The sequence below is a fragment of the Cervus elaphus genome, chromosome 2 (genome assembly GCF_910594005.1).
Source record: "Cervus elaphus chromosome 2, mCerEla1.1, whole genome shotgun sequence".
In the NCBI taxonomy this organism is placed as follows: Eukaryota; Metazoa; Chordata; class Mammalia; order Artiodactyla; family Cervidae; genus Cervus; species Cervus elaphus.
In genome coordinates, this window is record NC_057816.1 from 9,749,571 (window position 1) to 9,775,220 (window position 25,650).

At 48.3% G+C, this 25,650-nt stretch overlaps 6 protein-coding genes and 1 non-coding gene across 9 annotated transcripts; 4 read left to right on the forward strand and 3 right to left on the reverse strand.

The window, feature by feature from the left end:
• Positions 1 to 48: 48 nt before the first annotated feature.
• Positions 49 to 2,038, forward strand: LRRN4CL (LRRN4 C-terminal like). 2 transcript variants are annotated; one of them, XM_043871579.1, is made up of 2 exons: positions 49 to 157; positions 684 to 2,038. In XM_043871579.1, exon 2 carries the CDS (start codon positions 689 to 691, stop codon positions 1,388 to 1,390), a length of 702 nt encoding a protein of 233 aa, XP_043727514.1. In that variant the 5' UTR covers positions 49 to 157; positions 684 to 688; the 3' UTR covers positions 1,391 to 2,038. The 2 variants fall into 2 exon arrangements, with proteins under 2 accessions (XP_043727514.1, XP_043727504.1); XM_043871569.1 differs by lacking the exon at positions 49 to 157 and adding an exon at positions 197 to 541.
• Positions 2,039 to 8,917: 6,879 nt separating this feature from the next.
• On the forward strand, positions 8,918 to 11,633 carry UBXN1 (UBX domain protein 1). Of its 2 annotated transcripts, none has more exons than XM_043871599.1 (10): positions 8,918 to 9,054; positions 9,162 to 9,250; positions 9,390 to 9,443; positions 9,530 to 9,636; positions 9,727 to 9,796; positions 10,033 to 10,224; positions 10,323 to 10,374; positions 10,500 to 10,616; positions 11,138 to 11,330; positions 11,496 to 11,633. In XM_043871599.1, the coding sequence occupies exons 2-10, from the start codon at positions 9,192 to 9,194 to the stop codon at positions 11,543 to 11,545; spliced, it is 894 nt and encodes a 297-aa protein (XP_043727534.1). In that variant the 5' UTR covers positions 8,918 to 9,054; positions 9,162 to 9,191; the 3' UTR covers positions 11,546 to 11,633. The 2 variants fall into 2 exon arrangements, with proteins under 2 accessions (XP_043727534.1, XP_043727541.1); XM_043871606.1 differs by having other exon boundaries at positions 9,530 to 9,624.
• Positions 11,634 to 13,186: 1,553 nt separating this feature from the next.
• Positions 13,187 to 14,121, reverse strand: LOC122673768 (ubiquinol-cytochrome-c reductase complex assembly factor 3). Its single transcript, XM_043871623.1, has 2 exons — positions 13,909 to 14,121; positions 13,187 to 13,817 (listed from the first exon to the last, which is right to left on the reverse strand). The coding sequence occupies exons 1-2, from the start codon at positions 14,026 to 14,028 to the stop codon at positions 13,668 to 13,670; spliced, it is 270 nt and encodes an 89-aa protein (XP_043727558.1). The 5' UTR covers positions 14,029 to 14,121; the 3' UTR covers positions 13,187 to 13,667.
• A 1,803-nt stretch (positions 14,122 to 15,924) lies between these two features.
• On the forward strand, positions 15,925 to 17,425 carry LBHD1 (LBH domain containing 1). The gene is made up of 4 exons (XM_043921224.1): positions 15,925 to 16,290; positions 16,384 to 16,531; positions 17,109 to 17,336; positions 17,406 to 17,425. Exons 1-4 carry the CDS (start codon positions 16,141 to 16,143, stop codon positions 17,423 to 17,425), a joined length of 546 nt encoding a protein of 181 aa, XP_043777159.1. The 5' UTR covers positions 15,925 to 16,140.
• Positions 17,426 to 17,791: 366 nt separating this feature from the next.
• On the reverse strand, positions 17,792 to 19,365 carry CSKMT (citrate synthase lysine methyltransferase). Its single transcript, XM_043871613.1, has 3 exons — positions 19,244 to 19,365; positions 18,628 to 18,948; positions 17,792 to 18,464 (listed from the first exon to the last, which is right to left on the reverse strand). Exons 2-3 carry the CDS (start codon positions 18,692 to 18,694, stop codon positions 17,809 to 17,811), a joined length of 723 nt encoding a protein of 240 aa, XP_043727548.1. The 5' UTR covers positions 18,695 to 18,948; positions 19,244 to 19,365; the 3' UTR covers positions 17,792 to 17,808.
• Positions 19,026 to 19,174, reverse strand: LOC122677424. Its single transcript, XR_006335778.1, has one exon. It is a non-coding gene; the product is annotated as a small nucleolar RNA SNORA57 (small nucleolar RNA).
• Positions 19,313 to 22,112, forward strand: C2H11orf98 (chromosome 2 C11orf98 homolog). The gene is made up of 4 exons (XM_043871634.1): positions 19,313 to 19,447; positions 19,597 to 19,721; positions 21,259 to 21,356; positions 21,439 to 22,112. The coding sequence occupies exons 1-4, from the start codon at positions 19,409 to 19,411 to the stop codon at positions 21,546 to 21,548; spliced, it is 372 nt and encodes a 123-aa protein (XP_043727569.1). The 5' UTR covers positions 19,313 to 19,408; the 3' UTR covers positions 21,549 to 22,112.
• Positions 22,113 to 25,650: the final 3,538 nt, after the last annotated feature.

The following is a 25,650-nucleotide window of genomic DNA, read 5'->3' on the forward strand; positions in this document are numbered from 1 at the left end:
AGGGGGGCCAGGTGGTGACATCACAGTCGAGGGGTATAAAAGCTTTGGGCCGAAACAGAGTTGAAGACACTGACAGAACGTGACCGCACAGCCTGTGTTCCTGGGGACCTCTTAGGAGCCCCAGCCTGCTACTCTCCGCATCAAGGCCTACCTGCTGGTAAGGGGGTGCCTATGAGATAGAAGTGTGGAGGGCAGGGAGGGACCAGGCCTTCGACAGGTGGGGACGGAGGGCTCCAGGGCCTCTGTGTCCCCTCTCTTCTCCGTTCTAACTACCATCTCCTTTCTGGCTTTCTGCATGTGTCGCTGACTATCTGGTTGCTCTGGGTGGCAGCTGGTAACCATTCCACCTTCCTTACCCAGGCGGTGTAAATCATTTCCTCCTCTTCTCCGCCCCAGCTCCCCCCAGCACTGTTTATTCATTAACTATTTCCAGTGCTTCACATGTTGCGGATCGCACCTCTCTCTGTCAGCTTAGACCACATTTCATTCTTTTCCCCAAAACCAAGCACATACGCTGTTCAGAAGCTGGACGGACACATGGGTGTGTCACGGGGTCATTCCCACCTCTTGTTCTCCTGGTCCCCGGTCCTGTTTCCCTTTGCTTACAGGTTTTGTTGAGGGACGAGGGGGGCTGGCAGGGTCTGGGGGCTGAAGAGCCTTTACCCTTGCACCTTCCCTTCCAGATTCCATGCCGCGCGCTCCCTGCCTTCTGTGGCTCCTTGCTGTCACCTTCTCCCTGGTTCCCAGAACGCAGCCCTTGGCGGCCGGAGACTTGGAAGGAGACGAGCAAGATGAGACACCTTTGCCCGCTGTCCTCTGTGACTATGACCACTGCCGCCACCTGCAGGTGCCCTGCCAGGAGCTGCAGAGGGCCGGCCAGAGAGCCTGCCTGTGCCCCGGCCTCTCCAGCGCCCTGCAGCCGCCGCGGCCGCCACGCCTGGGGGAAGTGCGCGTAGAGGCCGAGACTGGCCGCGCCGAGGTGCACTGGTGCGCCCCCTCCTCCCCGGTCCACCAGTACTGGCTGCTGCTGTGGGAAGGCGGTGGGGCTCCACAGAAGGGGCCCAGCTTCAACTCGACGGTCCGCCGAGCGGAGCTGCAGGGCCTGAAGCCCGGGGGCGCATACGTTGTCTGCGTGGTGGCCGCCAACGACGCGGGAGAGAGCGGCGCGCCCGGGCCCGGGGCGGAGGGCCTCGACGGCGCGGACGGCCCCAACTTAGGGCCCTGCGGCCGGCTGACCGTGCCTCCGCGGCCGCTCACTGTGCTGCACGCGGCTGTCGGCGTGGGCTCGGCGCTGGCCCTGCTCAGCTGCTCCGCCCTGGTCTGGCACTTCTGCCTACGCCAGCGCTGGGGCTGCCCCCGCCGAGGCCGCCCCAGCCACTCGGGGCTCTGAGGCTGCCCGGGCCTCCCCGGGGAGGTGACGGCCCACGAAGGCCAGACCGAGGGTGGCAGAGAAGACCAGGCGCTGGGCCCTTGCTGAGTGGGTTCATGCCCCAAACTTAACACTCTGCTCCGAAGCTGAGGTTTAGAAGGAGTAGAGAAAGTTGACAAGATCTTTTCTTAATGGACCAGATAGTAATTTAGGCTTTGTGGTTCCAGGGGATAAAATCACAGATATTGTGTAGGTACTTACATAACCATGTAACCATTTAAAAATTTTAAAATGGTTCTTAGCTCGTGGCCTCACAAATCAGGCTGCGCGACCAGGTTCCACGTGTGGGCCCTGTCACTGTGGGTGGCTTCCCATGGGATTTTGAGAATCAGCTGCTCTGGGATGGGAGTTTGGGGCTAGCGACCACACCTCACCTGCTGCCTTTTGCTTAGATAGTAAGGATGCACACTGAGTTACAATCCACTGTGTCTTAAGTCGGGTGGAACTAAGTGACTGACATGGGGTGGAGAAGAGGAGGATTGTCCAAGTGGCTGTCTGGGACAAGCTTGCTTGTAAAAATATATTAATAACAAAGGATTTCCCCTCCCCCCATTTGTGTTTACTGTGTATTATTTGTGTTGTATAACATTAAAGGAAATGTAAAAGGAAGACGTTTTCATTTTTCATGATCCTTTTTGTTTAAACTTTTTATTTTGTATTAGAGTATAGCTGCAGCCCATGGAGTCGCAAAGAGTCGGACACGACTGAGTGACTACACTTTGGAAACATAGCTATCATGATCTTTTTCAATTCCGTGTCCTTGGGACTTCTCTAGCGGCACAGTGGATGAGAATCTGCCTGCTAATGCAGGGGACATGGGTTCAATCCCTGCAAAGATCCCACATGCCACAGAGCACCACAACTAGAGAGTAGCCCACCCCACCCCCAACCCCACCGCACCCTGAAGCTAGAGAAAGCCTGTGAGTAGCGTCAAGGACCCATAGCAGCCAATAATAAGTAAATAAGTAAATTTTCAATTTCCTTTTTTTTAAACCCAGGCCCCTTCATTGGGAGGGCAGAATCTTAGCCATGGGACCACCAGGGAAGTCCCTTGAGTTTATTTTTAAATTAACTGGATGTAGAAAAGTCTAAGTTGCTATAGAGTTTATTCCTCACTTTTACTGCTCTTAAATCTTTAAAAAATTATAACACAAATTTTAAGTAATACTTGATAAAAGGAGAGTTCTCCTCCTCAAGGGGTAATCGCCTGTAGCAGAGCAAATCTTTTCCTAAGCAGTGGAAATATATTCTTGATTTCATTCAATATACTATGGACAATATTCCATGTTGGTAAATCACCGCTTCCTTGATTATATGAATGGCATAACTTTCCATTGGAGGATGCTCCTTAACTGACACTTCCCATGGCTCCTTGTTAGAACATTTGTCTTCACTGTTTGCTATGGACATCCTTGTTTGTTGGCATATCCTCACATGATTAAGTATTTCCACAGGGTACTTACCCAGAAGTAAGTGAGAGAGATAGTACTATACAATTTAGTCATTCTTCTCTTTTTTTGTTGTTCAGTCACTAAGTCATATCCAACTCTTTATGACCCCATGGACTGCAGCACACCAGGCCTCTGTCCTTCACTATCTATCAGAGTTTGCTCAAACTCATGTCCATTGTGTTGACGATGCCATACAACTCTCTCATCCTCTGTTGCCCCCTCCTCCTGCCCTCAATCTTTCCCAGCATCAGGGTCTTTTCCAGTGGGTCGGCTCTTCGCATCAGGTGGCCAAAGTATTGGAGCTTCAGCTTCAGCATCAGTCGTTTCAATGAATATTCAGGGTTGATTTCCTTTAGGATTGACTGATTTGATCTCCTTGCATTCCAAGGGACTCTAAAGAGTCTTCAGTACCACAATTCGAAAGCATCAACAAAGTCTCTGCTTTTTAATACGCCATCTAGGTTTGTCATCGCTTTCCTTCCAAGGAGCAAGTACGTTTTAATTTCATGGCTGCAGTCCGTCTGCTGTGATTTTGGAGCCTAAGAAAATAAAATGTCGTTGTTTCCATTTTTCCCCCATCTGTTTGCCATGAAGTAATGGGACTGAATGCCATGATCTTAGTTTTTTGAACGTTGTTTTAAGCCAGCTTTCTCACTTTCCTCTTTCATTCTCATCAAGAGGCTCTTTGGTTCCTCTTCACTTTCTGCTATTAGAGTGCTATCATCTGCCTATCTGAGGTTGTTGATATTTCCCCCAGAAATCCTGATTCCAGCTTGGCATTTTGCATGATGTACTCTGCACCAGGCTTCCCTGGTGGCTCAGATGGTAAAGAATCCGCCTTCAATGCAGGACACCTGGGTTCAATCCCTGAGTTGGGAAGATCCCCTGGAGGAGGGCATTGCAACCCACTCCAGTATTCTTGCTTGGAGAATCCCCAAGGACAGAGGAGCCTGGTGGGCTACAATCCATGGGTTCGAAGAGTCAGATGACTCTGACTGACTGAATGACTGAATGACCAACTGAATGACTAAGCATGGCACAGTACTCTACATATGTTAAATAGGCAGGGTAATAACACACAGCCTTGACAATCTCCTTTTCCAGTTTTGAACCAATCCATTGTTTCATGTCCAGTTCTAACTGTTGCTTCTTGACCTGCATACAGGTTTCTCAGGAGACAGGTAAGGTGGTCTGGTATTCCCATCTCTTGAAGAATTTTCCACAATTTGTTGTGATCCACACAGTCAAAGGCTTTAGTGTAGTCAATCAAACGGAAGTGATGATTTTTGATGTTTTTCTGGAATTCGCCTGATTTCTCTATGGTCCAACAGATGTTGGCAGTTTGATCACTGGTTCCTCTGCCTTTTCTAAATTCAGCTTGCACATCCGGAAGTTCTCGGTTCACGTACTGCTAAAGCCTTACTTGAGGAATTTGAGCATTATCTTGCTAGCATGTGAAATGAGCACAATTGTACAATAGTTTTAACATTCTTTGGCATTGCCTTTCTTTGGAATTGGATGAAAACTGACCTTTTCCAGTCCTGTGGCCATTGCTGAGTTTTCCAAATTTGTTGACATATTGAGTGCAGCACTTTAACAGCATCATCTTTTAGGATTTTAATTCAGCTGGAATTGTCACCTTCACTAGCTTTGCTCATAGTAATCTTCCTAAGGCCCACTGGACTTCACACTCCAGGATGTCTGTATCTAGGTGAGTGACCACACCATCATGTTTATCTGGATCATTGAGACCTTTTTTTGTATAGTTCTTCTGTGTATTCTTGTACATGTTCTTAGTCTCTTCTGCTTCTGTTAGGTGTTTGCCATTTCTGTCCTTTATTTTGGCCATCCTTGCATGAAATGTTTCCTTGGTATCTCCAATTTTCTTGAAGAGATTTCTAATCTTTCCCATTCTATTGTTTTCCTCTATTACTTTGCACTGTTCACATAAGAAGGTGTTCTTATCTCTCCTCGCTATTCTCTGGCACTCTGCATTCAGATGGATATAACTTTCCTTTTCTCTTCTGCCTTTCACTTCTCTTATTTTCTCAGCTATTTGTAAGGCCTTCTCAGACAACCATTTTGCCTTTTCACATTTCTTTTTCTTGAGGGTGGTCTTGATCACTGCCTCTTGTACAATGTCACGAACCTCCATCCATAGTTCTTCAGGCACTCTGTCTACCAGATCTAATCCCTTGATTCTATTTGTCACCTCCACTGTATAATCATGAGAGATTTGACTTAGGTCATACCTGAATGGTCTAGTGGTTTTCCCTACTTTCTTCAATTTAAACCTGAATTTTACAATAAGAAGATCATGATCTGAGCCACAGTTAGCTCCTGGTCTTATTTTTGCTGACTGTATGCTGCTGCTGCTAAGTCACTTCAGTTGTGTCCGACTCTGTGAGACCCCATAGATGGCAGCCCACCAGACTCCCCCATCCCTGGGATTCCCCAGGCAAGAATACTGGAGTGGATTGCCATTTCCTCCTCCAATGCATGAAAGTGAAAGTGAAATCACTCAGTCATGTCCGACTCATAGTGACCTCATGGACTGCAGCCCACCAGGCTCCTCCGTCCATGGGATTTTCCAGGCAAGAGTACTGGAGTGGGGTGCCATTGTCTTCTCCTGACTGTGTAGAGCTGCTCTATCTTCAACTGCAAAGAATATAATTAATCTGATTTCAGTCTGACCATCTTGTGATGATCCTGTGTAGAGTCATCTCTTGTGTTGTTGGAAGAGGGTGTTTGCTATGACCAGTGTGTTCTCTTGACAAAACTCTGTTAGCTTTTGTCCTGCTTCATTTTGTACTCCCAGGTCAAGTTTACCTGTTACTCCAGGTATCTCTCTCTTTTTAAAAAAAAAAAACACAAACATTTATTTATTTTATTTGGCTGTGCTGGGTCTTAGTTGTAGCATATGGGATCTAGTTCCCTGACCAGGGATCAAACCTGGGCCCCCTGCCTTGGGTGCATGGAGTCCCAGCCCCTGGACCACTAGGGAAGTCCCTCCAAATATCTCTTGACTTCCTACTTTTGCATTCCAATAACCTATGATGAAAAGGACATGGGAATGACAAACCACTCCAGTATTCTTTCCTCGAGAACCCCATGAACACTATGAAAAGACAAAAAGATATGACACTGGACGATGAGCCCTCCAGGTTGGTAGGTATCCAATATGCTACTGGGGAAGAGGGGATAAATAGCTCCAGAAAGAGAGTTGAGCAAAAGCAGAAACGAAGCTCAGTTGTGGATATGTCTGGTCATGAAAGTAAAGTCCAACGCAGTAAAGAACAATATTGCACAGGAACCTGGAATGTTAGGTCCATGAATCAAGGTAAATTGGACATGGTTAAGTAGGAGATGGCAAGAGTGAACATTGACATTTTAGGAATCAGTTAACTAACACGGAAATGGGAGGATTTAATTCAGATGACCATTAGATCTACTACTGTGGTCAAGGATCCCTTAGAAGAAATGGAATAGCCCTCACAATCAACAACAGAATCTGAAATGCAGTACTGGGTGCAATCTCAAAAATGACAGAATGATCTCAGTTTGTTTCCAAGGCAAACCATTCAACATCACAGTAATCCAAGTCTATGTCCCAACCATTAATGCAGAAGAAACTGAAATTGAATGGTTCTAGGAAGAGTTACACAGAGAAGGCAATGGTACCCCACTCCAGTACTCTTGCCTGGAGAATCCCATGGACGGAGGAGCCTGGTAGGCTGCAGTCCATGGGGTTGTGAAGTCCATAGGCTCAGACACGACTGAGCGACTTCACTTTCACTTTTTACTTTCCTTCATTGGAGCAGGAAATGGTAACCCACTCCAGTGTTCTTGCCTGGAGAATCCCAGGGACGGCAGAGCCTAGTGGGCTGCTGTCTATGGGGTCGCACAGAGTCGGACACGACTGAAGCGACTTAGCAGCAGCAGCAGCAGCAGGAAGAACTACAAGACCTTCTAGAACTAACACCAAAAAAAAGATATCCCTTTAAAAAAATATTCTTTTTTTTAGGGGGCCATGTTCTGTGGTATGTGGAATTTTAGTTCCTGACCACGGATCGCACCAGTGCCCCCTGCATTGGGAGCACAGAGTCTTAACCACTGGACCACCAGGAAGTCCCTAGTCATTTTTCTCTTATTGGAACTCTAGAATAAATTTAGAATATATTTGCATCTAGAATATACTCACCACATTGCCACAAATTCTTTGTGTATTTTTGATTCCTGTATTTCCTCAGCATTTCAGTTCAGTTCAGTTGCTCAGTCATGTCCAACTCTTTGCAACCCCATGGACTGCAGCAGGCCAGGCTTCCCTGTCCATCACCAACTCCTGGAGCTGACACAAACTCATGTCCATCAAGTTGGTGATGCCATCCAATCATCTCATCCTCTGTCACTCCCTTCTCCTCCTGCCTTCAATCTTTCCCAGCATCAGAGTCTTTCCCAACAAGTCATTTACAAATAATGAGGGTCTACTCCCTCATTTTTTTCATAATTTTTCTTACCTACTATCTTATTATTAAAGACTCACTTTAGAGACTTCCCTAGTAGTCCAGTGATTAAGATCCTACACTTACACCACAGGGAGCACGGGTTTGATCCCTGGTCAGGGAACTAAGATCCCACATGCCACATGCCTTGTGCAGCAAAGCCAAAAATACAAAACCAAAAAACCATGAAGACATGCTTTACATACATTCTCACTTAATTCCTATCACACTCATTCCAAGAGATGGTGTCACTTTTTTCACAAATGAGAAGCAAGCTTGAGCTTCTAAACACTTTGAAGCTACAAGTCAGGATTTCAGCCCAAGTTGCACCAAAAGCTGATGCTCTTGACTCCACTACAGAGAGACAGCACAGCTTAGCCGTTTTATATCGCACACTGCCTGGGTCTGAATTCCAGCTCTCCTACTTTACCAGCTCTGTCACCTTCGGTAAATTAGCTCACCCTTCTGTGCTTGTTTCCTGTGACTACTAATAATATCTACATCATATGGATTGTTGGGATGATTAAATATTAATTAACCATATAAAATTCTCTAGTGCATCTATTATCAATATTAGCAACTTATTATTAGTCTGCCTCTAATAAACATTTAAAAGTAAGTTTTAGGGACTTCCCTGGTGGTCCAGTGGTTAAGGCTCTGTTCTTTCACTGCAGGGGGCACAGGTTAGCTCCCTGGTGGGGAACTGAGATCTCACAAGCTGTATGACTTGGTCAAATAAACAAATAAGGAAAATAAAAGTGAGTTTTAACTTAGGCGACCTAAGAGACCAGGTAGCAGTGGAGAGCTAAGTAATCAACAAGACTACACAGCAGGGGGACAAATGCTAATAGAGAAAATACTGGTGCTGGGAGATAGAGATGGGGTGGTCAAAGCACGCTTTCCTTAGAATGCAAACCGCAGGAGCTTCCATCGTGGTTCAGTGGTTAAGCTGAGGCACTTTCATCACAGGAATGCAAATTTGATCTCTGGTCCGGGAATTAAAATCCCACAGGTCATGCTGCCAAAAAAGAAAGAAAAGGTCTGTTTTGCAATCTGCACAAGTTACCCTCAAGCAGTGACACATGAACTCCGTGCTAACTACCTTTACCCAGTGCAGCTTGCCAGACACCTAAGGTTGGTGCTATTGTTATCCTCACTTGACAGAGAATTAACAAGAGACGGTAGAAGGAAGCCATTTAGGTGACTGAGGTGTCGTGGAGAAGTCTTAACCCGGGAGGTGATGACAAGATCAGTTACTGCGTTTTGCAAAGATCCCTTGTGGCAGTCGAGCGGAGGATGGCTCAATTCCCCGGAGAGGATGAATGGGTCAAAGGGTGCATACATTTCTAGGGCTCCTGATGAACACTGCTTGCGGTTCGTTTAGGGGCCATCTGGGGAGCTGTCTTCATTCGCCCATGGGTTTCAGGACTGTATCGTCCTTTTTCTCTAGCACCAACGGGCGTCCGGACTTGGGCTGGGGGATGGTGGCTGCCTCCTAGAATGCGACTCTCAGGCACCGCCCATTCGCGTTCCCTCAGCAGGGCCAGGCCTGCGTTTTCTGGCACTCGGCGGCACCCGTCCACGCCCGCCTCCACGTGACCCAAACAGATTCGGGCACTTCCGCCTCGCCTAGGCTTTCTTCTCGTAGGTGTCCGCGGCTGGTCCGCAGCCGGTGAGTGAGCAAGCACCCGGCCGGGGCCGTCGCGGGCAGGGTTGGGCGCTGGTGGGAGGCGCGTCGCGCTGACCCCCTTCGCCGTCTTCACTCCCCCCTCTCCCCAGGTCCCCGCGGGAAGCGGCGGTGGCGGCGTCATGGCGGAGCTGACGGCTCTGGAGAGTCTCATCGAGATGGGCTTCCCCAAGGGACGCGCGTAAGGGAGCCCCCTAACCCAGGGCCGCGGGGGTCGCGCATCTGTCCAGGCCTTTACCCCAGTCTGGCCTCAGGCTCTACGCCCCAGCCTGATCGTCGCCATGGCTCGTGGGCTCTACTCACGGTGTTTCTGCCCTCAGGGAGAAGGCTCTGGCCCTCACAGGGAACCAGGGCATCGAGGCTGCGATGGACTGGTGAGCACTCAGACCGGTGGCAGGGGACGGGGAACTGCTGAGAGGGCAACCTGGACGTTAACCTCGCTCCTGACTTTCCCTGCCAGGTTGATGGAGCACGAAGACGACCCCGATGTGGATGAGCCACTAGCCACCCCCCTTGGACATGTCCTGGGACGGGAACCCACCCCTTCGGAGCAAGGTGGCCCCAAAGGTCCTGACTGAGGAAAACAGTGTGATTATTCAGGAGGGCCCGAGGAGGAGGATGAAAGGGTAATAATACTGATTGTTTGTTTGTATGTAGGACCTGGGTCTGCAGTGGGAGAAGGCAAACCTGTTTTGACTGAAGAGGAAAGACAGGAACAGACCAAGAGGTAGGAAGAACAAGCTCACATTTCTGAGAGTCACTTTCCACCTCTCCCCAGTACACAAATCTGGTCAAAGAACTCTCACTTCCCACATTGTTTTTTCTTGGCCTTTTCCTTCTTTGTTTTTTTTGTATCTGTTTTGGGACTCTGTTCTTGGATTTTGTTTTCTGAGTCCCTTGTTATAAACTCACTTTCCCAATTTATATACATGTCTCTTGAATGGTTTCCTTTCTGCAACATAGGATGTTGGAGCTGGTGGCCCAGAAGCAGCGGGAGCGTGAAGAAAGAGAGGAGCGGGAGGCATTGGAACGGGAACGGCAGCGCAGGAGACAAGGGCAGGAGTTGTCAGCTGCCCGACAGAGGCTACAGGAAGACGAGATGCGCCGAGCTGCTGAAGAGCGGAAGAGGGAAAAGGCTGAAGAGTTAGCAGCCAGGTCTGGGTTCTGGGACATGGGTCTGGCTAAGACATGGGAAAGGAATCAGGATTTGCTTTGTCAATGTCTGACCTCCTTGTGTCCTGTTTGCATTCCAGACAAAGAGTCCGAGAAAAGATTGAAAGGGACAAAGCAGAGAGAGCCAAGAAGGTAGGTGATTGGGTGGAAACCCAGGATAGTGAAGTTGGGGGGTGGGCAGTAAATCTAGCTTTTTTTTCTTAGCTTCAGAGGGCAAGGATGGGCTGAGTGCTTGATTACTGAACTTTGTCTTCTAGTATGGTGGCAACGTGGGTTCTCAGCCATCCCCACCAGCAGCAGAGCCAGGCCCTGTTCCCTCCTCTCCCAGCCGGGAGCCTCCCACAAAGCGGGAGTATGACCAATGTCGCATACAGGTACTGATTCGGATTCCAGTCTTGCTCCTGAGACCCTTTGTTGGCTTACAGGGCACCCAGCCAAGCCCAGCCCAGAGCTTTTTTCAGTTATGTTCCCTTTGCCAAACCTCTCCCTTCTTTGTAAATGACTTTGAAATCCTACCTCCTTTGCTCTGAGGGAAGATATCAAATTTCACTTGCCCCAGTCTTATTTAAACCCATACCCCTCTCTTACTCAGCAGTTCCCTTTTTACTTGTTCATAGTGTTTTCATTTAGATTATGCACCTGTTTGCATGATGTGCTATCTGTCCAGATGTTTTATATAATTTTGTATTATGTTTTCCTTAAATTGTGAGGGAGCCAGGGGTGCTGGCTGAGTAAGGTGCATCCTAAGTGGTTGTTCATTCGGTGCTTTCAATAGTAATTCTCCTGGTCCAGTCTCTCTAAGTGGAAGGAGAAGCCAACTTTGCTCTTTTTCCTCACTTGGGCACCTAACTCAGTTATGACGCTCACTATACAGTATCTCTCTCTTGCCTTCTAGGTCCGGCTGCCAGATGGGACCTCACTGACCCAGACGTTCCGGGCTCGGGAACAGCTGGCAGCTGTGCGGCTCTACGTGGAGCTCCACCGTGGGGAGGAGCCAGGCGGGGGCCAGGACCCTGTGCAGTTGCTCAGTGGCTTCCCCCGGCGGGCCTTCTCAGAGGCTGACATGGAGCGGCCTCTGCAGGAGCTGGGTATGACACGTGGGATCCTAAACTAGGACTTGGGGAATAGGGGAATCGGAGAAGAGAAGGGATGCAAAGAAGGGACTTTGTTTAGAGATGGTGTGAGGGCAGCATATGGGGCGGTGGGGCGAAGCAGATATCTTTGGGTTCAAATCTGTTTTCTTCCATCTTCAGGACTTGTGCCTTCTGCTGTCCTCATTGTGGCCAAGAAATGTCCCGGCTGAGAGGCCTTTATCCCACCATCCCTCTCTGACCTCTCTTCATCTTTGATAAAGCACTGACATTGCCTTCTTAATAAATAGACTCTCTTGAGTTCTGTATGTACCTGACTCCTTCCTGAATGGCTGGGAGAGACAAGGAAGGCTTTCAGAATAGACACTATGCTTTATCTTAAATTTCCAAGGGAGACTTGTTTCTAATCTCTGGGTCTGATTAGTTGCCTGGGAGGTTAACTGGAAGGTTAAAGTGGGGGCGTACATTGGATAGCACTTTTTGCTCTATGAGTAAGACAGTACCTAAGCTTGAAACCTTTACTGGCTATGTGCCTTGACTTAAGTCTAGTTTCTTCTTTAGTAAAATCTGGATAATAGTACCTGTTATTTGGGGTTGTGGGGGTTACGTAATGCTTTAGCACAGTGCATGACACCTAACGAGTCCCCAGTTACTAGCTACTAAAAGTGTAGTTTTTAAAATGTGGCCATTCACGAAAAGTATTGAGTACTTAATATGTACTACACAGTTTTAAGTACTATATGTGTATTAACTGAGATATGAAGGCACTATTACCTAGCAGTGGGTACAATTATCCCATTTTAGAGACTGGGACGTGAAAGCGCATGACTTGTTCAGACTGACACAGGTAGCAACCTGCACACACTCCTGGGGAGCCTGACTTTCAGGCTCAGGCTCTGAACTGCCAGGCTCCTGCACTCTAGCCCCTCTTGCTGTTGCTGCTCACCTCATCCTCATGCTCCCTCAAGCAGCTGCCTCATTCCTCTCAAACCTTGGCTAGGAAAGAGGCCACAACTAAACTTAAAAGATCACACGTGACAACTTGTTTATGACTTCACAATCTAGAAGCACAAAGCCACACCACTGCCTCATATGTGGGATCAGACCTCAGTGTTACCAGGCTTTATGTAGTGTTTCAGCTTTAATGAAAACAGCCTCCCCTGCACCCCACTGTTGCAATAGTTTGGAACCACAGGACGGAAAAATAAAAAGGAGAGTGAACTTACTGACTTGGCTGTGGGGCTGCCACCCCACTGACAGCTTTACCTCATCCCATCAGTGGCATCTCCAATAGATTCTGTGACCAAATTCAGAGACTGAAAACCACTGCAATGAACACCTTATGGGGGGAAAGCCCTAGTGCATTTAGTGAGAGACTGCCCTGTGCCTGGCACTTACATTCCTAAGTTCACCTTTTGACCACAGTTCTCAAGATAATTGGCACCTTTATGATCAGGACTTCCCAGGTGGCCCCAGTGGCAAAGAACACCCCCACCACCGCAAGAGACGTAAGAGACGCAGGTTTGGTCCCTGGGTTGGGAAGATCCCCTGGAGAAGGAAATGGCAACTCACTCCAGTATTTTTGTCTGGAGAATCCTGTGGACAGCTGGGCTGCAGTCCATAGGGTAGCGGAGTCAGACAGGACTTAAGTGACTTAGCACGCATGGAACAGGAGGACTGAGGCTCAGAGAGGTTCTGTAACATACAGGAGTTGAAACAAGATCTGTCTCAGTATGCTCCGTTTTACTAGTACCACAATGGCCTCCAAAACTTAAGACCAAAGAGGGCATCATGGCACATGCTAGTTGCTAGAAGCCCCTCTCCAACCTCATTCGAAAGACAGGAACCCAAAGTGTCCTCTATGGGTGTTTATTGCACAAGAGTTTCCAGGCTAGTTATAATTTCAAGAACGTCACTTGGTTATCCACTCCCACAAACCACAGGACCTGACCTGTGTTTTGAAAATGTCGATTGGGCTTCAGCCTCACATGGGGCGGGCGTGGCAGGCGGCAGCCGCACTCCAGCCAGGCCGCAGCACCGACCCGCAGAACACTTGGCTTTTATGGGCGTCCAACCGCAGGGCTCACTCTCTGGATGGAGGAACATGGTTTATTGATTCCTTCAGTTAGCCACAGCCCGCGGTGTGGACGTTAAAACGTAGTCCGTGCAAGCTTTAGGAGAGAGCGCGCTCACCCGGCGGAAGCGCCCCAAGTCCCGGAGAGGCCTGCGCTTGGGATCCGGGTCGGACTCCCCGCCGGCCCACGGAGGAGTCAGGCTGGCTTGGGCGCCTGCGCTGCAGCATAAATCCCGGCGCCCAGGCGGGCAGGTTCTGTCTCAGGCTGACCTCCCGCCGCCGCCATTCATCCAGTTCTTTCTCCAGGCGACGTTCTCTTGCGTGGCCGCTGCTTCCTGCAGAGTGGCCAGCAGTAACTGTTTGGTCCTGGCCGCCTCGTCCCTGCGCTGCGGGTCCTGCTCCGGCATCTCCTGCGGGCGGAAAGAGTGGTTCGCAGCCCCGGCCACCAGCCCGCGGTTCTCCGCCCGCCCACCCCACCGCTGCCTCCCCAACGGCTCCCACCTTCAGCATCGCCTGCTTCCGCTCCTCTCCCGGGGTCACAAGGGCAAAGAGCGCGGTGCCCACGCCAGCCCCGGCGCCCAGCACTGCGCCCGCGAGCAGCAACTTGTGCAGGTTCTCCATGGGCGACCGCGTGACCAGCGAGGCGACCTCTGGAGCCTCCAGTAGCCTAGCAAGGCCGCCGCGACGTCTCAATCTGCGCAGGCTAGAGTGCCCCACACAAGAAACCATAGAGACGGGCCCGGGCTAGAGAGGACCTAACCAGAGAGACGTTTCCACTGAATCTGAAGCATCTAGATCTTAAGACTAAGTTTAGCTGAGAAGTTGGAGCGCGTCAAGAGGTGTTGGGACCCAGGGCTTAGAGTGGGACCCCTTATCATGAAATCCCGAGTAGGATTGCTAACGGGAGAGTGTCTTCATGGTTACTGTGAGTTTTACAATTGCCCAGTTCCGGAAGGTCCAGATCAATAGAGGGCTAAGCCCTCTGTAGTTTCCTAGGATTACTTGTGCTTTATCCAAACTGCATTATGTAATGGACGTCCACATGTTTATAAATATCAGTCTGTTGACTCCCTCAGTCTCTTCAATCCTGAACAAAAACTGAAAAACCAAGTGTACCGGATGGGGAAAAGGATATACTAATACGTTTTCCTTTCATTTTACTTGGTAAAACCAAACGTTGCCTTTCTCTTTAAGATATATAATCTTGGCTTTTTTTTTTTTTAAACCATGAAAACCATGGATGTTGTGTAACCTACCGAATTCTAGTTTGGTGAAGAAAACACCTCTTAGTTGTGTGACTCTGGATAAGTCATTTAAGTTCTTTGTTTTCCGGTTTCTGCATCGGAAAATGAGGCTAATAACAGTGCATGTGGACATGTCAATGGACATGAATTTGAGCAAATTCTGGGAGATAGTGAAGAACAGGGAAGCCAGGCATGTTGCAGTCCATGAGGTCGCAAAGGGTCAGCCATGACTTAGCAGTTGACCAACAGCATCTCACAATTTTAGGATAATTAAACAATTTATATGAAAAGCATTTAAAACAGTTCCTGGTATCAACTACAGACTGGCGCTTGCCAAGAGCATTTGCCAGTGACTGAACAGCAACAATCACTGTTGGATGGCATCACTGATTCAATCAACGTGAGTTTGAGCAAGCTTCAGGAGTTGGTGATGGACAGGGAAGCCTGGTGTGCTGCAGTCCATGGGGTCACAGAGTCGGACGAGACTGAGCTGAATGAACAAAAACAAGAAGGGCACTTGCCATCTGCCTGTATTGCTGCAGCTGCTGACCTCGACACTCCCTAAAGGGAATTCAGGGTGGAGAGTGAGGCACTCTGTGCCCCAGGGAAACTGGTGGAACAGGTCTTTTAGATAGTTCGATATTTTCAGGAACTGATTTCATGATCTCATTTCTTGCACCTCCTCATATCTAGAAAAGCACTAAATCCCTTCATGGTGATGTCAGCTCCTGCTCCTGACTAGCAGAAAACCTTTTATAAAATGAGCGCCTGATTGCACTGAGCTCCCCCTTCACCAAAATCATTTATTTTGACTTTCCCCGCTGCCTCTTTGGAGCAGTCTCTCAGACCCGAGGGACTGTCTCCTGGGCTGCAGTCTCCATTTTGCTCCAAATAAAACTTCACTCACAACTCTCACGTTGTGCTTTTTTTTTTTTTAGTTGACACTATATAAATATTCATTAAATAAGTTACCAAGAAACATGTCAATTTGGGAGACCCTGTAAGAATCAGGAAATTTCAAACTCATCATCAAAGCTCTTTACTCATGGGGCTTTAATCCAAATGCCCTCCTTAACTCCTACTCCTCCTGCTTTTCCCCGTGTCACCACAGAGTGAGTGCGCTTCCCTGGTGCCTCAGACCATAAAGAATCTGCCTGCAATGCGGAAGATCCCCTAGAGAAGGAAATGGCTACCCACTCCAGTATTTTTGCCTGGAGAATCCCATGGACAGAGAAGCCTGGCAGGCTATACAGTCCATGGGGGTCGCAAAGAGTCTCACACAACTGAGCAACTAGCACTTCACTTCTTCCCACCTCCTGGGATTGTCCCCTCCCCTGGAAGGCCCATAATCTCCTTGCACGTCAGCCTCCTCTCCTCAGAAGTGATTAAGGGGCTCGGCTTCAAAGCGATTAAAGGAGCAGTCTGTGGGGTGCACTGGGCAGGAACACTCTACTGAGTCCAACCGCCCTACATTCTAGAATCAGCACCCATGGCCCTTGTGCCAGGGAGCAGTGAGGATGGGCCTTGGCCTAGAGATAGCCCAGGCTCTTCCCAGCATCCAGAAAGTCCTAGACTGACCAACCCGCTGTGGAAGGACAGAGGAGAAATTGACAGGGTTGAAGGCCACCAGGATGTTCAGGTTAGTACTTTCCCACCTTGCGTCCTGCTGTCGGTTCATCCTCCACTTTGGCCCAGTTTCCCCGCTGTGCCCATCCAGGCTGTGTGTCCGCAGACCCGCCTCCCCTCCATTGTGGTGGAAGCCTCTGAGGTGAGTGAAGAGAGTGGGGAGCTCCGGTGGCCACACGAGGAGCTGCTGCTGCTGACTGACGATGAGGAAGAGGAGGTCGAGGTGTTCTTCCAGGACCAAAGTGAAGAACCAGGTGAGGGAGGAGGCTCGTTCAAACGGGGCTGTTGTGAACTGAATGTTCTAAGCAGAACAAGAGGGACAACTTAGTTGTGTCCCCTGCATTAAGCAGCACACAGTAGGTGCTCAGTAAACATCGTGAAGAGAAATGTAGAGGTGGGAGATAAAAGTCATGGTGGCTGAGGGACTTTCTTGATGGTCCAAGTCCAAATCCAGTGGTTGGGACTCTGAGCTTCCACCTTGGGGAGGGGGAGGAGAGGGCGCAGGTTCGAGCCCCAGCGGTAGAATTAAGATCCCATGTGCCATGCAGCTTGGCCAAAGAAATGAAAACAGTCAAGGTGACTGGCAAAGTTGAATTTTTTTTTTTTTTTTTTGGCTGCCATGTCACACAGCTTGTGGGATAGTTAGGCTCTTCATTTCAATTGCTGTATTATTATTATTTTTTTCTCAATTGCTGTATTATTTTTATAAGCAAAAAGAATTAAACAAATTTACCTTTAAAAAAATAATCCAGTCAGGTACCAGGTATGTTTCACTGTTCTTTTATTATATATTTTTCATTGTTAATGGGTTCTTTAACTCCCCACCCCCAGCCTGGACTTGGAGCTCCCTGGACCCTAAGTCTCCCTTAAGAACCTTTAACCCAGAACTCAGCTGGGGGCAGGAACGGGTAGATCAAGATGACTCTTGGATCCCAGAGGACACAGAATGTCAGGAAACCCCCAATCCCTGTCCTCTCTGGGACCCACCATCAAGCTCCCATGTCTGCAGAAGCTGCTTTGTGGAATATTCCCATTGCCTGCCTCCCAGGAGCTTTGAGGGTAAGTATCATTTTCTCCCTCAAATGTTTTACCTAGGTTTTTGAAGCCTTTCCATCCATCCCTTCACAGTCTTCCCCATGTACAAGTGAGAAAAATGAAGCTTAAAGGTTAAACCCCAGGGTCACATCAGTGATAGTCAAGGAATCTGGATTAAGAATTCTCATCTGTGCTTTTAAGAGTTCAACTAGTTGGGGATGGGAAATAATTCTCTTGTACCTTTTCTATTTAGCACTCATTTTGTGCCTGTCACTGCTAAATGTTTTTACCTGTCAATTGTATGTAATCATATAACTTTAGGTATTATTCCAGCCTTGCAGGTGAGTAAATGGGGCACAGAAATATTCAGTATTAGGTGCACCCATCTAATAAATGGGGAAACTAGGACCCAAATTTTCCAGTCATCTTGCAAAGACCAAAGTTTTCTCCACCTCCTCACCCAACAGAAAACACTCCGATCAGGCCTAAAACATCTTTAATCAGAGCCTTGAATTACGTAAGCAAAGTAGGTGATGCCCCTGAAAGGGCCCAGCTCCTGCACAGTCACAGTCCAGCCCTGGGACCCTTTCTCTAGGCAGGGCAGTCGCACATCAGGATCCTCATCTGAGAACTGAATCAGGGTCCCCTGGGGGCTTAGGACCCTCAAACATTCGGCCAGCAGCTGGTAAGCCCCAGGCAGACCACCCTGGGCAACAGCATCCCAGGTGCCCTTGTCCAGGACTAGCTGGAAGGAGCCTGAGGAAGCCACTGGCTGCAGATTCTGGCCGTCAGCCTGCACGAAGTGGAGGCTTGAGTCAGGGTGCCCAGGGCACAGGGGTGTCTGGCCTTCGCCACCTTCCAGGAGACTCTTCATGTGGGCCACAGCTACAGGAGAGAAATCCACCCCCAACACGTCCACGGGGTGCGGGCATTTGGTATAGAGGCCTGTACATAAGCTGGAGGTCCCACAGCCCACATCCAACACCCGGGCTGGACAGGCAGCCTGTGCCTTCTCCAACAGCGGCAGTAAGAGCCCCTGGGCTTCTTCATATCCAAAGAACCAGTCGAAGGTGCGGACGCTGCCCTGACGGGGCTGGGCATGGAGCTTATCCCAGAGGGAGCGGTCTGCCAGGCAGCTGCCAGCCAGGGAACCTGCGGACGAGGGGAGGACACGCATCACCCAGCGCCCGGTTCTATCAAACTGCTATCAAAATCTGCGCCATGTGCCTTGGGGTTTTAAGCGGCACAATTTTAATGAGCAGACTCCTGGGTAACGAAGAGCCCGGCTTGCGCTCCCACTGTCCACCTTCCCTACCCGCCACGGTGCGGCGCGTCCCCGCCGCCAGGCTCGCCAGATGGAGGGTTCGGCGCAAGGCAGCCATCCGGAGATGCCGGCAAGGTCGCCCAGAGAAACTTCTGTGAAAATGTCGCCCGTACTCCGGCTGGGCCTGAGATCCAAGTGAAGATTTGCAAAATCCTCTGTGCGGAATGACGCGTAAAGCTTCCCTACCTCTGCAGCTTCAGAAAAAAGAACGCGGACACAAACTTAGTACCGTACGAAAGACCTTTTATTGTTTGCAGCAGGAAGTGGAAGAGGGGATATGGCAGCTCCGGCTCTTGGGGTGGCTCCACAGACCTAAAATCAAAGGAGAAGGTGTGAGTACCCCCGGGAGGAGCCTGCTGAACCTCGGTTCTGCCCTGCTCCTTGGAGCTCTGTGTCCCGGCGCTTGAGGATAGAACCGGCGGATTGCTGGCCGCCGGTACCGAAGACATGACGCCGAGGGGGCCAGAGCCCGTTCCCTCTACCTCCGTACATTACGCGGATCGGGACTGCACGCCCGACCCCCGCCAAGAAAAGGAGGGTCCACAGGCGCCGTCCCCCCTCCACAAGAACACCAGCCCGATCCCCACGCCCACCAGGCCACACTCACTCAGTCGCCGCCCTCGAAAAGGCTCGTGTGAGAGCCGGGTTCGTTTATATAGTGCCAGGGCCCGCCCCCGAGTTGCGATTGGCTGGCACAAAGCTGAGGGCGGGGCGCACACGGACCCTGCGCACAGCGGAAACGTGGACCCGGAGCCGGCCTTGCGGCGCAGCTATGGGTGCCCCGGGTGGAAAGATCAACCGGCCGCGAACGGTGACTCTGGGACCCCCGACATGGTTTCCCAAGCGTCCTAGAGCCTTTATTCTTGCCCGAGATGGAGTCTATGGGCCAGTGTCGCCGGGTGCGTGGCCCCAGGTCGCAGGGCGCGGCCGCCCTCTGATTAAGCATCTTCCTCCCCACAGGAGCTGAAGAAGAAGCTGTTCAAGCGACGACGTGTGTTGAACCGGGAGCGGCGACTGAAGCATCGGGTGGTCGGAGCTGTGATAGACGAAGGACTGATTACGCGGCACCACCTCAAGAAGCGGGCGTGAGTGCCAGACCCTCTCTCCCTGGGTCCTTCCCATCAAGCCTCCTTCCCTCCTTGTCGAGCTCCGGAGCAGCTTAACACCATTTTGCTTTGTGTACTCACACTTATGCAAGGAAAGTTTGCGCCTAAACTTTGTTAGCCTCTCACATTATACCTGTAAGTCGCAACCTTTCTTTGGTTCTTGGACACTACTGAGAATCTAAGGAGAGCTGTGGCCCCAGCCTCCCCAAGTAACATTATACATTCACACATTTCCTATAAGTAAATTTAAAAGCGTACACATGAGTGCGGTGAATCATTCAATGAATTTTCACAAAGGCTCGTGTGGGATATTGCATATAAGTTTCAAGGCCCCTTGGGTTCTTGGGGAAGACTTCCTATCCCATTCTTTCACTGACTTGTTTATGATAATATGTACTTTATGAATTGGCATAATAAATATATTTGGTCCCTGCCGGGTTTCTGACAGCTAAAACCATTGGAATTTCCTGAGTGATAAGAGTGCGTTTTATTTCAAAAGGATCCCCTTTTGAGCATACCTAAATTTAAGCTGGGCTTCCCTCTTGGCTCAGACTGTAAAGAATCCGCCTGCAATGCGGGAGACCTGGGTTTGATCCCTGGGTTGGGAAGATCCCCTGGAGGAGGGCATGGCAACCCAGTCCAATATTCTCGCCTGGAGAATCCTCCTGGACAGAGGAGCCAGCAGGCAGCAGTCCACGGGGTTGGAAAGAGTCGGACACAACTGAGCAACTAAGCACAAATTTATGCTAATAGTGATTTAGGGTGGGGCTGGTCATCCAAAAGAAGTGATTAGAGGATTGGAAATTCCAAAGGCACTGACCTTTCGAAAGGGGGCAGGTGCTGGAGATTCCTATAAAACCTCTTGATAGCTTCCTGATAGGTGAACAGGTGGAGTCGCTGAGAAGGTTTAGCTGGAGAAGGCATGGGAACTCTGGCCCCTTCCATACCTTGCCCTATGCTTCTCTTCCATCTGACTGTTCCTGAGTTGTATTTTATAGTAAATTAGTGAATGCAAGTATGTTTCCCTGAGTTCTGTGAGCTGTTCTAGCAAATTACTGAGTTTGAGAAGGGGATCATGAGAACCCCAGTTTATGGCTGGTCAATCAGAAGTCTAGGTGACAACCTGGATTTGTGATTGGCATTTGAAGTGGGGAAACCCTGTGGAACCAAGCCCTTAACCTGTGATGCCTGATGCCATCTCCAGGTATACACTGTCCAAATCAAATTAAACTTGTAGGACGCCCAGTCCGTGTCCACTACGAATACAGAGAATTACTTGATGTGGGAAAACCTACTATATCTGGTGGCAGAAGTATCAAGAATGAGAGGAGGAAAAGTTTCCACTCTATACTAAATTTTAGCAATTAATGTTACTTTCTGTATGTGTTAAGGTTAGTTTTAAGTAAGGTAACAGTTCTTTAACTTAGATCCAAAGACCTTTTCAGTAATCAGAACCACTGTGTGGTCTGTTTTGGTTCAGATTCATCTGGTATTTTTGCTCCTACCAACCTTTTAGGTCCAGTGCACGTGCCAACATTACTCTGTCTGGGAAGAAGCGCAGAAAACTCCTCCAGCAGATCCGACTTGCCCAGAAAGAGAAAGCAGCCATGGAAGGTGAGGCTAGGGCCCAGAAGTTGGGGTGATGCAGCCTGGATTCATTCGGGTTCTTTAATGCTTCTTCTTTTCCTTTGTTCAGTGGAAGCCCCTCCCAAGCCAACCAGGACTAGTGACCTGCAGCCCAAATCAAAAAAGACGACAAAATCCCCCCAAGATGTAGATATGGAGGACCTTGAAGATAAGAGCTAATTCTGAATCTCACACCCTTTCCACCAGAAGATTCTCAAGCTGGAGCCAAGAGGACTCGATGGTTATTTCAGATGATTTTGGAGAGAGCATTGCTCCTTTTCATTCTCCCTGTATTCCTCTTTCCTAATGGCCTACTGACCTGCCCTGGAGGGATGTATTGAGAAAAAGAGAGTAGAAAAGAAAAATTGCAGAGAGAGTCCTAAGCAGTCAACTGCATTTGTAATAAAGCCCCCTCGTTCCCACTGAGATGTGTGTGATTAAATGTAGGAATTGGGATGGGAAAAGGAAAAGGGGCCGTGAGTGTGGAAACAAGACAACTGGAAAATGGGACTCAGCGCTTACTTGAGCAAAGGCAACAAGAAGTTAAGTTCCTTGGTGGCCCTGTCTCCCCAGTGACAAAATTTCTGACAAAACTGAGGATTATTAGAGATGTCGGAGGAGGCGAGGGTCCTGAAAACAGCCCTGCCACCTCCCCTGTGTGACCAGGGTGGACAAGTGACCATGATTGTCTTTGCTTCCATTGCTGGATTATATTTTTAATAAAGTGAACATTATTTTACCCTTTTTATGCTCAGAAATTCTGTTTGTTGGAAGCCAGGGCTGGGGTGGTTAATTAAAGTGAGAAGCTGAATGTGCAGAGATGTGGTCAGCGGGGAAAGAACATACTGTCTCCTTGCCCTGTTTAATCAGTGCAAGCTTCCTGGACGAAGGGATTTTAAAAATTTCAAACCTTCAGTAAAGTTAAGACATTAGCACAGTGAGCCCTTATGTATGCACTCTTACCTCTGTTTACCAGTTTTTAACATTTCGCTCACTATACTTGATCTCCCTACCTGCTTGCAAATATGAGTTTGTTCAAGTACATATCATTGTTGTCTTTGCTGACTCATTTGAAAGTCAATTGCAGGTGAGATTTTATTCCTAAGGCTATGTTCTATATAGCCAAGACACCTAAGACACTCAACATTAGTGGAATAGCTAAAATTCAGTTTTTCATATTCAAATTTCCTTAGTTGTCTCAACAATATTCCTTATGACTGCTTATTGTTTCCTCAATCCAGAAACCATTAAGAATCACACATAGTATTTAATTGTCATGCCCCTTTAGTCTCCTTCAAATCAGAAGAGTACTCATATCTTGTCTTAGATAACTTGGTATTTTTTGAAGAGTCCAGCTCAAATTAATAAAAGAGTATCTCACAATCTGGGTTTGTCTGAGTGTTTCTGTACATTTCCTCATCGTTAGTTGTAGGTTAGGCATTTCTGGGAAGAATTTGATGTAGGATATTGTGTACTTCTCATGGCATATCATCAGGAAGTATGTGTTGACTGAAAAATACACAAGATTGAGGGCAGGAGGAGAAGGGGGCAACAGGATGAGATGGTGGGATGGCATCACCAACTCAATGGACATGAGTTTGAGCGAACTCTGGGTGATAGTGAAGGACAGGGAAGCCTGGCATGCTGCAGTTCATGGGGTTGCAAAGAGACGCGACAGCAACAACAACAAAAAGTTGAGAATTATGTTTGATTTGGCAGACTTGCAGAGGACTTAAAAGCCCAGAAGACAGCCTCTCGGATGACTCTGAAGGACTGCTCTGAAGAGGTAAGGGAGGAGCCTAGATAGAGAGTTTTTGTGACAAAAATCAGGTAGTCAGGGACTCCCCTAGTGGTCCAGTGGCTAAGACTGAGCTGTCAATGCTGGGGCCCTGGGTTTAATCCCTAGTCAGGGAACTAGATCCCACTTGCCATAACTAAGACCGTGTGCAGCCAAATAAATAAATAAAAATACATATTTTTAAAAAATCAGACCATCAAAGATTATCATTAATTAGACTTCTCAGGACATCCTTGGTGATTCAGCAGTTAAGAGTCCATGCTTCCAATCTAGTGGATGCAATTTCCATCCCTGGTTAGGGAACTAAGATTTCCACAAGCCTCAGCCAAAAGATAAACTTACAGCAAAACACTAGACCTCTCGAGTTAATGGATTTAGTGCTCTTTTTTTTTTTTTTTTCTTTTCACTCTTTTGCTGTGCACCTTAACTATCTATGGCCAGTATCCTGTTCTTTTCCTTCCTGAATTCCCTCGGGGTTCACCTCTGGGGATGGCTGCAGAGGTTGTCCTGGTTTGATGGCCAGAGACCCTTAGGGGCGACTATAGTGGGTGACTGGTTGATGGTCACAAGATTTTTTTTCTGATATGGCAGGCAGGCAACATTTTTTGTTCACATGTAATGTCAGTTTGTCTCATTGGTGCTTCTAAGTGTTAAGTGAGTATCTGTTAGATTTCTCCACTGTTAGAGTATTCTTTTCCCTTATAATTAATAAGCTATCTATGGGGGCTTCCCTGGTGATCCAGTGGTTAAGATTCTGAGCTCCCAATGCAGGGGGCCTGAATTGAACCCTTGGTCAGGGAACTAGATCCCATATGCTACAACTAAAGATTCTGCATGCCACAACTAAGACAGCCAAATAAATGAATGAATGAATAAATATTAAAAAAAAAACAATCTATGGAGTGATACTTTGAGACTGTATGATTTTCCTATTCCCAATGACATCACAACAATGGTTTTAGCATCCATGATGATCTTTACCTGAATTAGTTACTGCTGCAAAATGGTGATTTTTCTAATTCTATCATTCATTCATCCGTGTTACTCATTTGGCATACTCTGTAAAGCAAACCCCTACTCTCTTTTTAAAAAAAAATCTCATTTAGGTTGTTTTTGAATGTTTTAATCATCTGTTACTATCAACTTTTCATGCCCAAAATCATACCAAACTGACCAGCCAGAGCCTCTTTAAGGAGCTTCCTGTGGCTTCCCCTGTGGCTTAGCTGGTAAAGAATCCTCCTGCAATGAGGGAGACCTGGGTTCGATCCCTGAGTTGGCAAGATCCCCCAGAGAAGGGAAAGGCTACCCACTCCAGTATTCTGGCCTAGAGGATTCCATGTATAGTCCATGGGGTCGCAAAGAGTCGGACATGACTGAGCAACTTTCACTATCACTTTGTGCCCTTTTGGGCTTTCTAGGTGGCTCAGTGGTAAAGAATCTACCTGCCAACGCAGGAGACTCAGGAGATGTGGGTTCGATCCTTGGGTCGGGAAGATCCCCTGAAGGAAATGGCAACCCACTCCAGTATTCTTGCCTGGAGAATCCTATAGACAGAGGAGCCTGGCAGGGTTGCAAAGAGTCAGACATGACTGAGCTACAGAGCATGCATGGATGCTGTGTCCTTTTGACACACCAGAGATGTTCCAGGCTCACCTGCTTCTTCTCCTGGGCTAAAACTTGGTATCAGCCATTTTCCCAGGGAAACAGTATTATGTCCAGTTTTGAGTACAGAAAGGAAAAAGTGCTTGTGTGAAACTGAACTGTATTCAAGTGAAGTAAAGAGGGGAGAAGCTGAGGGGAGAAGGAAAGGCAATTTCAACATCTTGGTATCCCCATTACCCCGAATAATTTTCTTCTACCCCTATGCCTAAGGTGGGAAGGATCTTGCTGAGTTCAAAGCAGAGTTTCTGTATCTGGTATTGTGCTAAGCTCTTAATACAAATAATCTGCAGTAATCTTTGCAAAAAGATTGTGAGAAACATACCATTTTACAGATAAGGAAAGGGGCTCCAAAACAACTGAGTCACTTGCTCACGGTTACATTGCTATTAAATAGCAGACAGGAATCCAGGTCTAACTCCAAAATACGCACCCTTAGATCATGAAATCTTTAAGGGCAAGAACCTCATAATAGTCTCACAGCTGGAAGAACTCCCCTGGTTCGAAAGTCACTTCTCACAGATCAAAAGTTGAGGCCGGGAGAAGGAAAGTGTTGGGTCCAAGTCTGAAGCAGAGCTGGGAGCAGAAATTGTCTCAAATTTACTCTCCTAGAACATACACATTTTATGAATGCTTGAACTTTTAAAATCTAAGAACAAATATAGAACCACCAGAATTAATCATTTAGCTTTTAAAACACAGTCAAAGGGCTTCTCTGGTGTCTCAGAGGTAAAGAATCTGCCTGCCATTGCAAGGGACATAGGTTCAGTCCCCGGTCCGGGAAGATCCCATATGCCAAGGAGCAACTAAGCCCATGCCCCACAA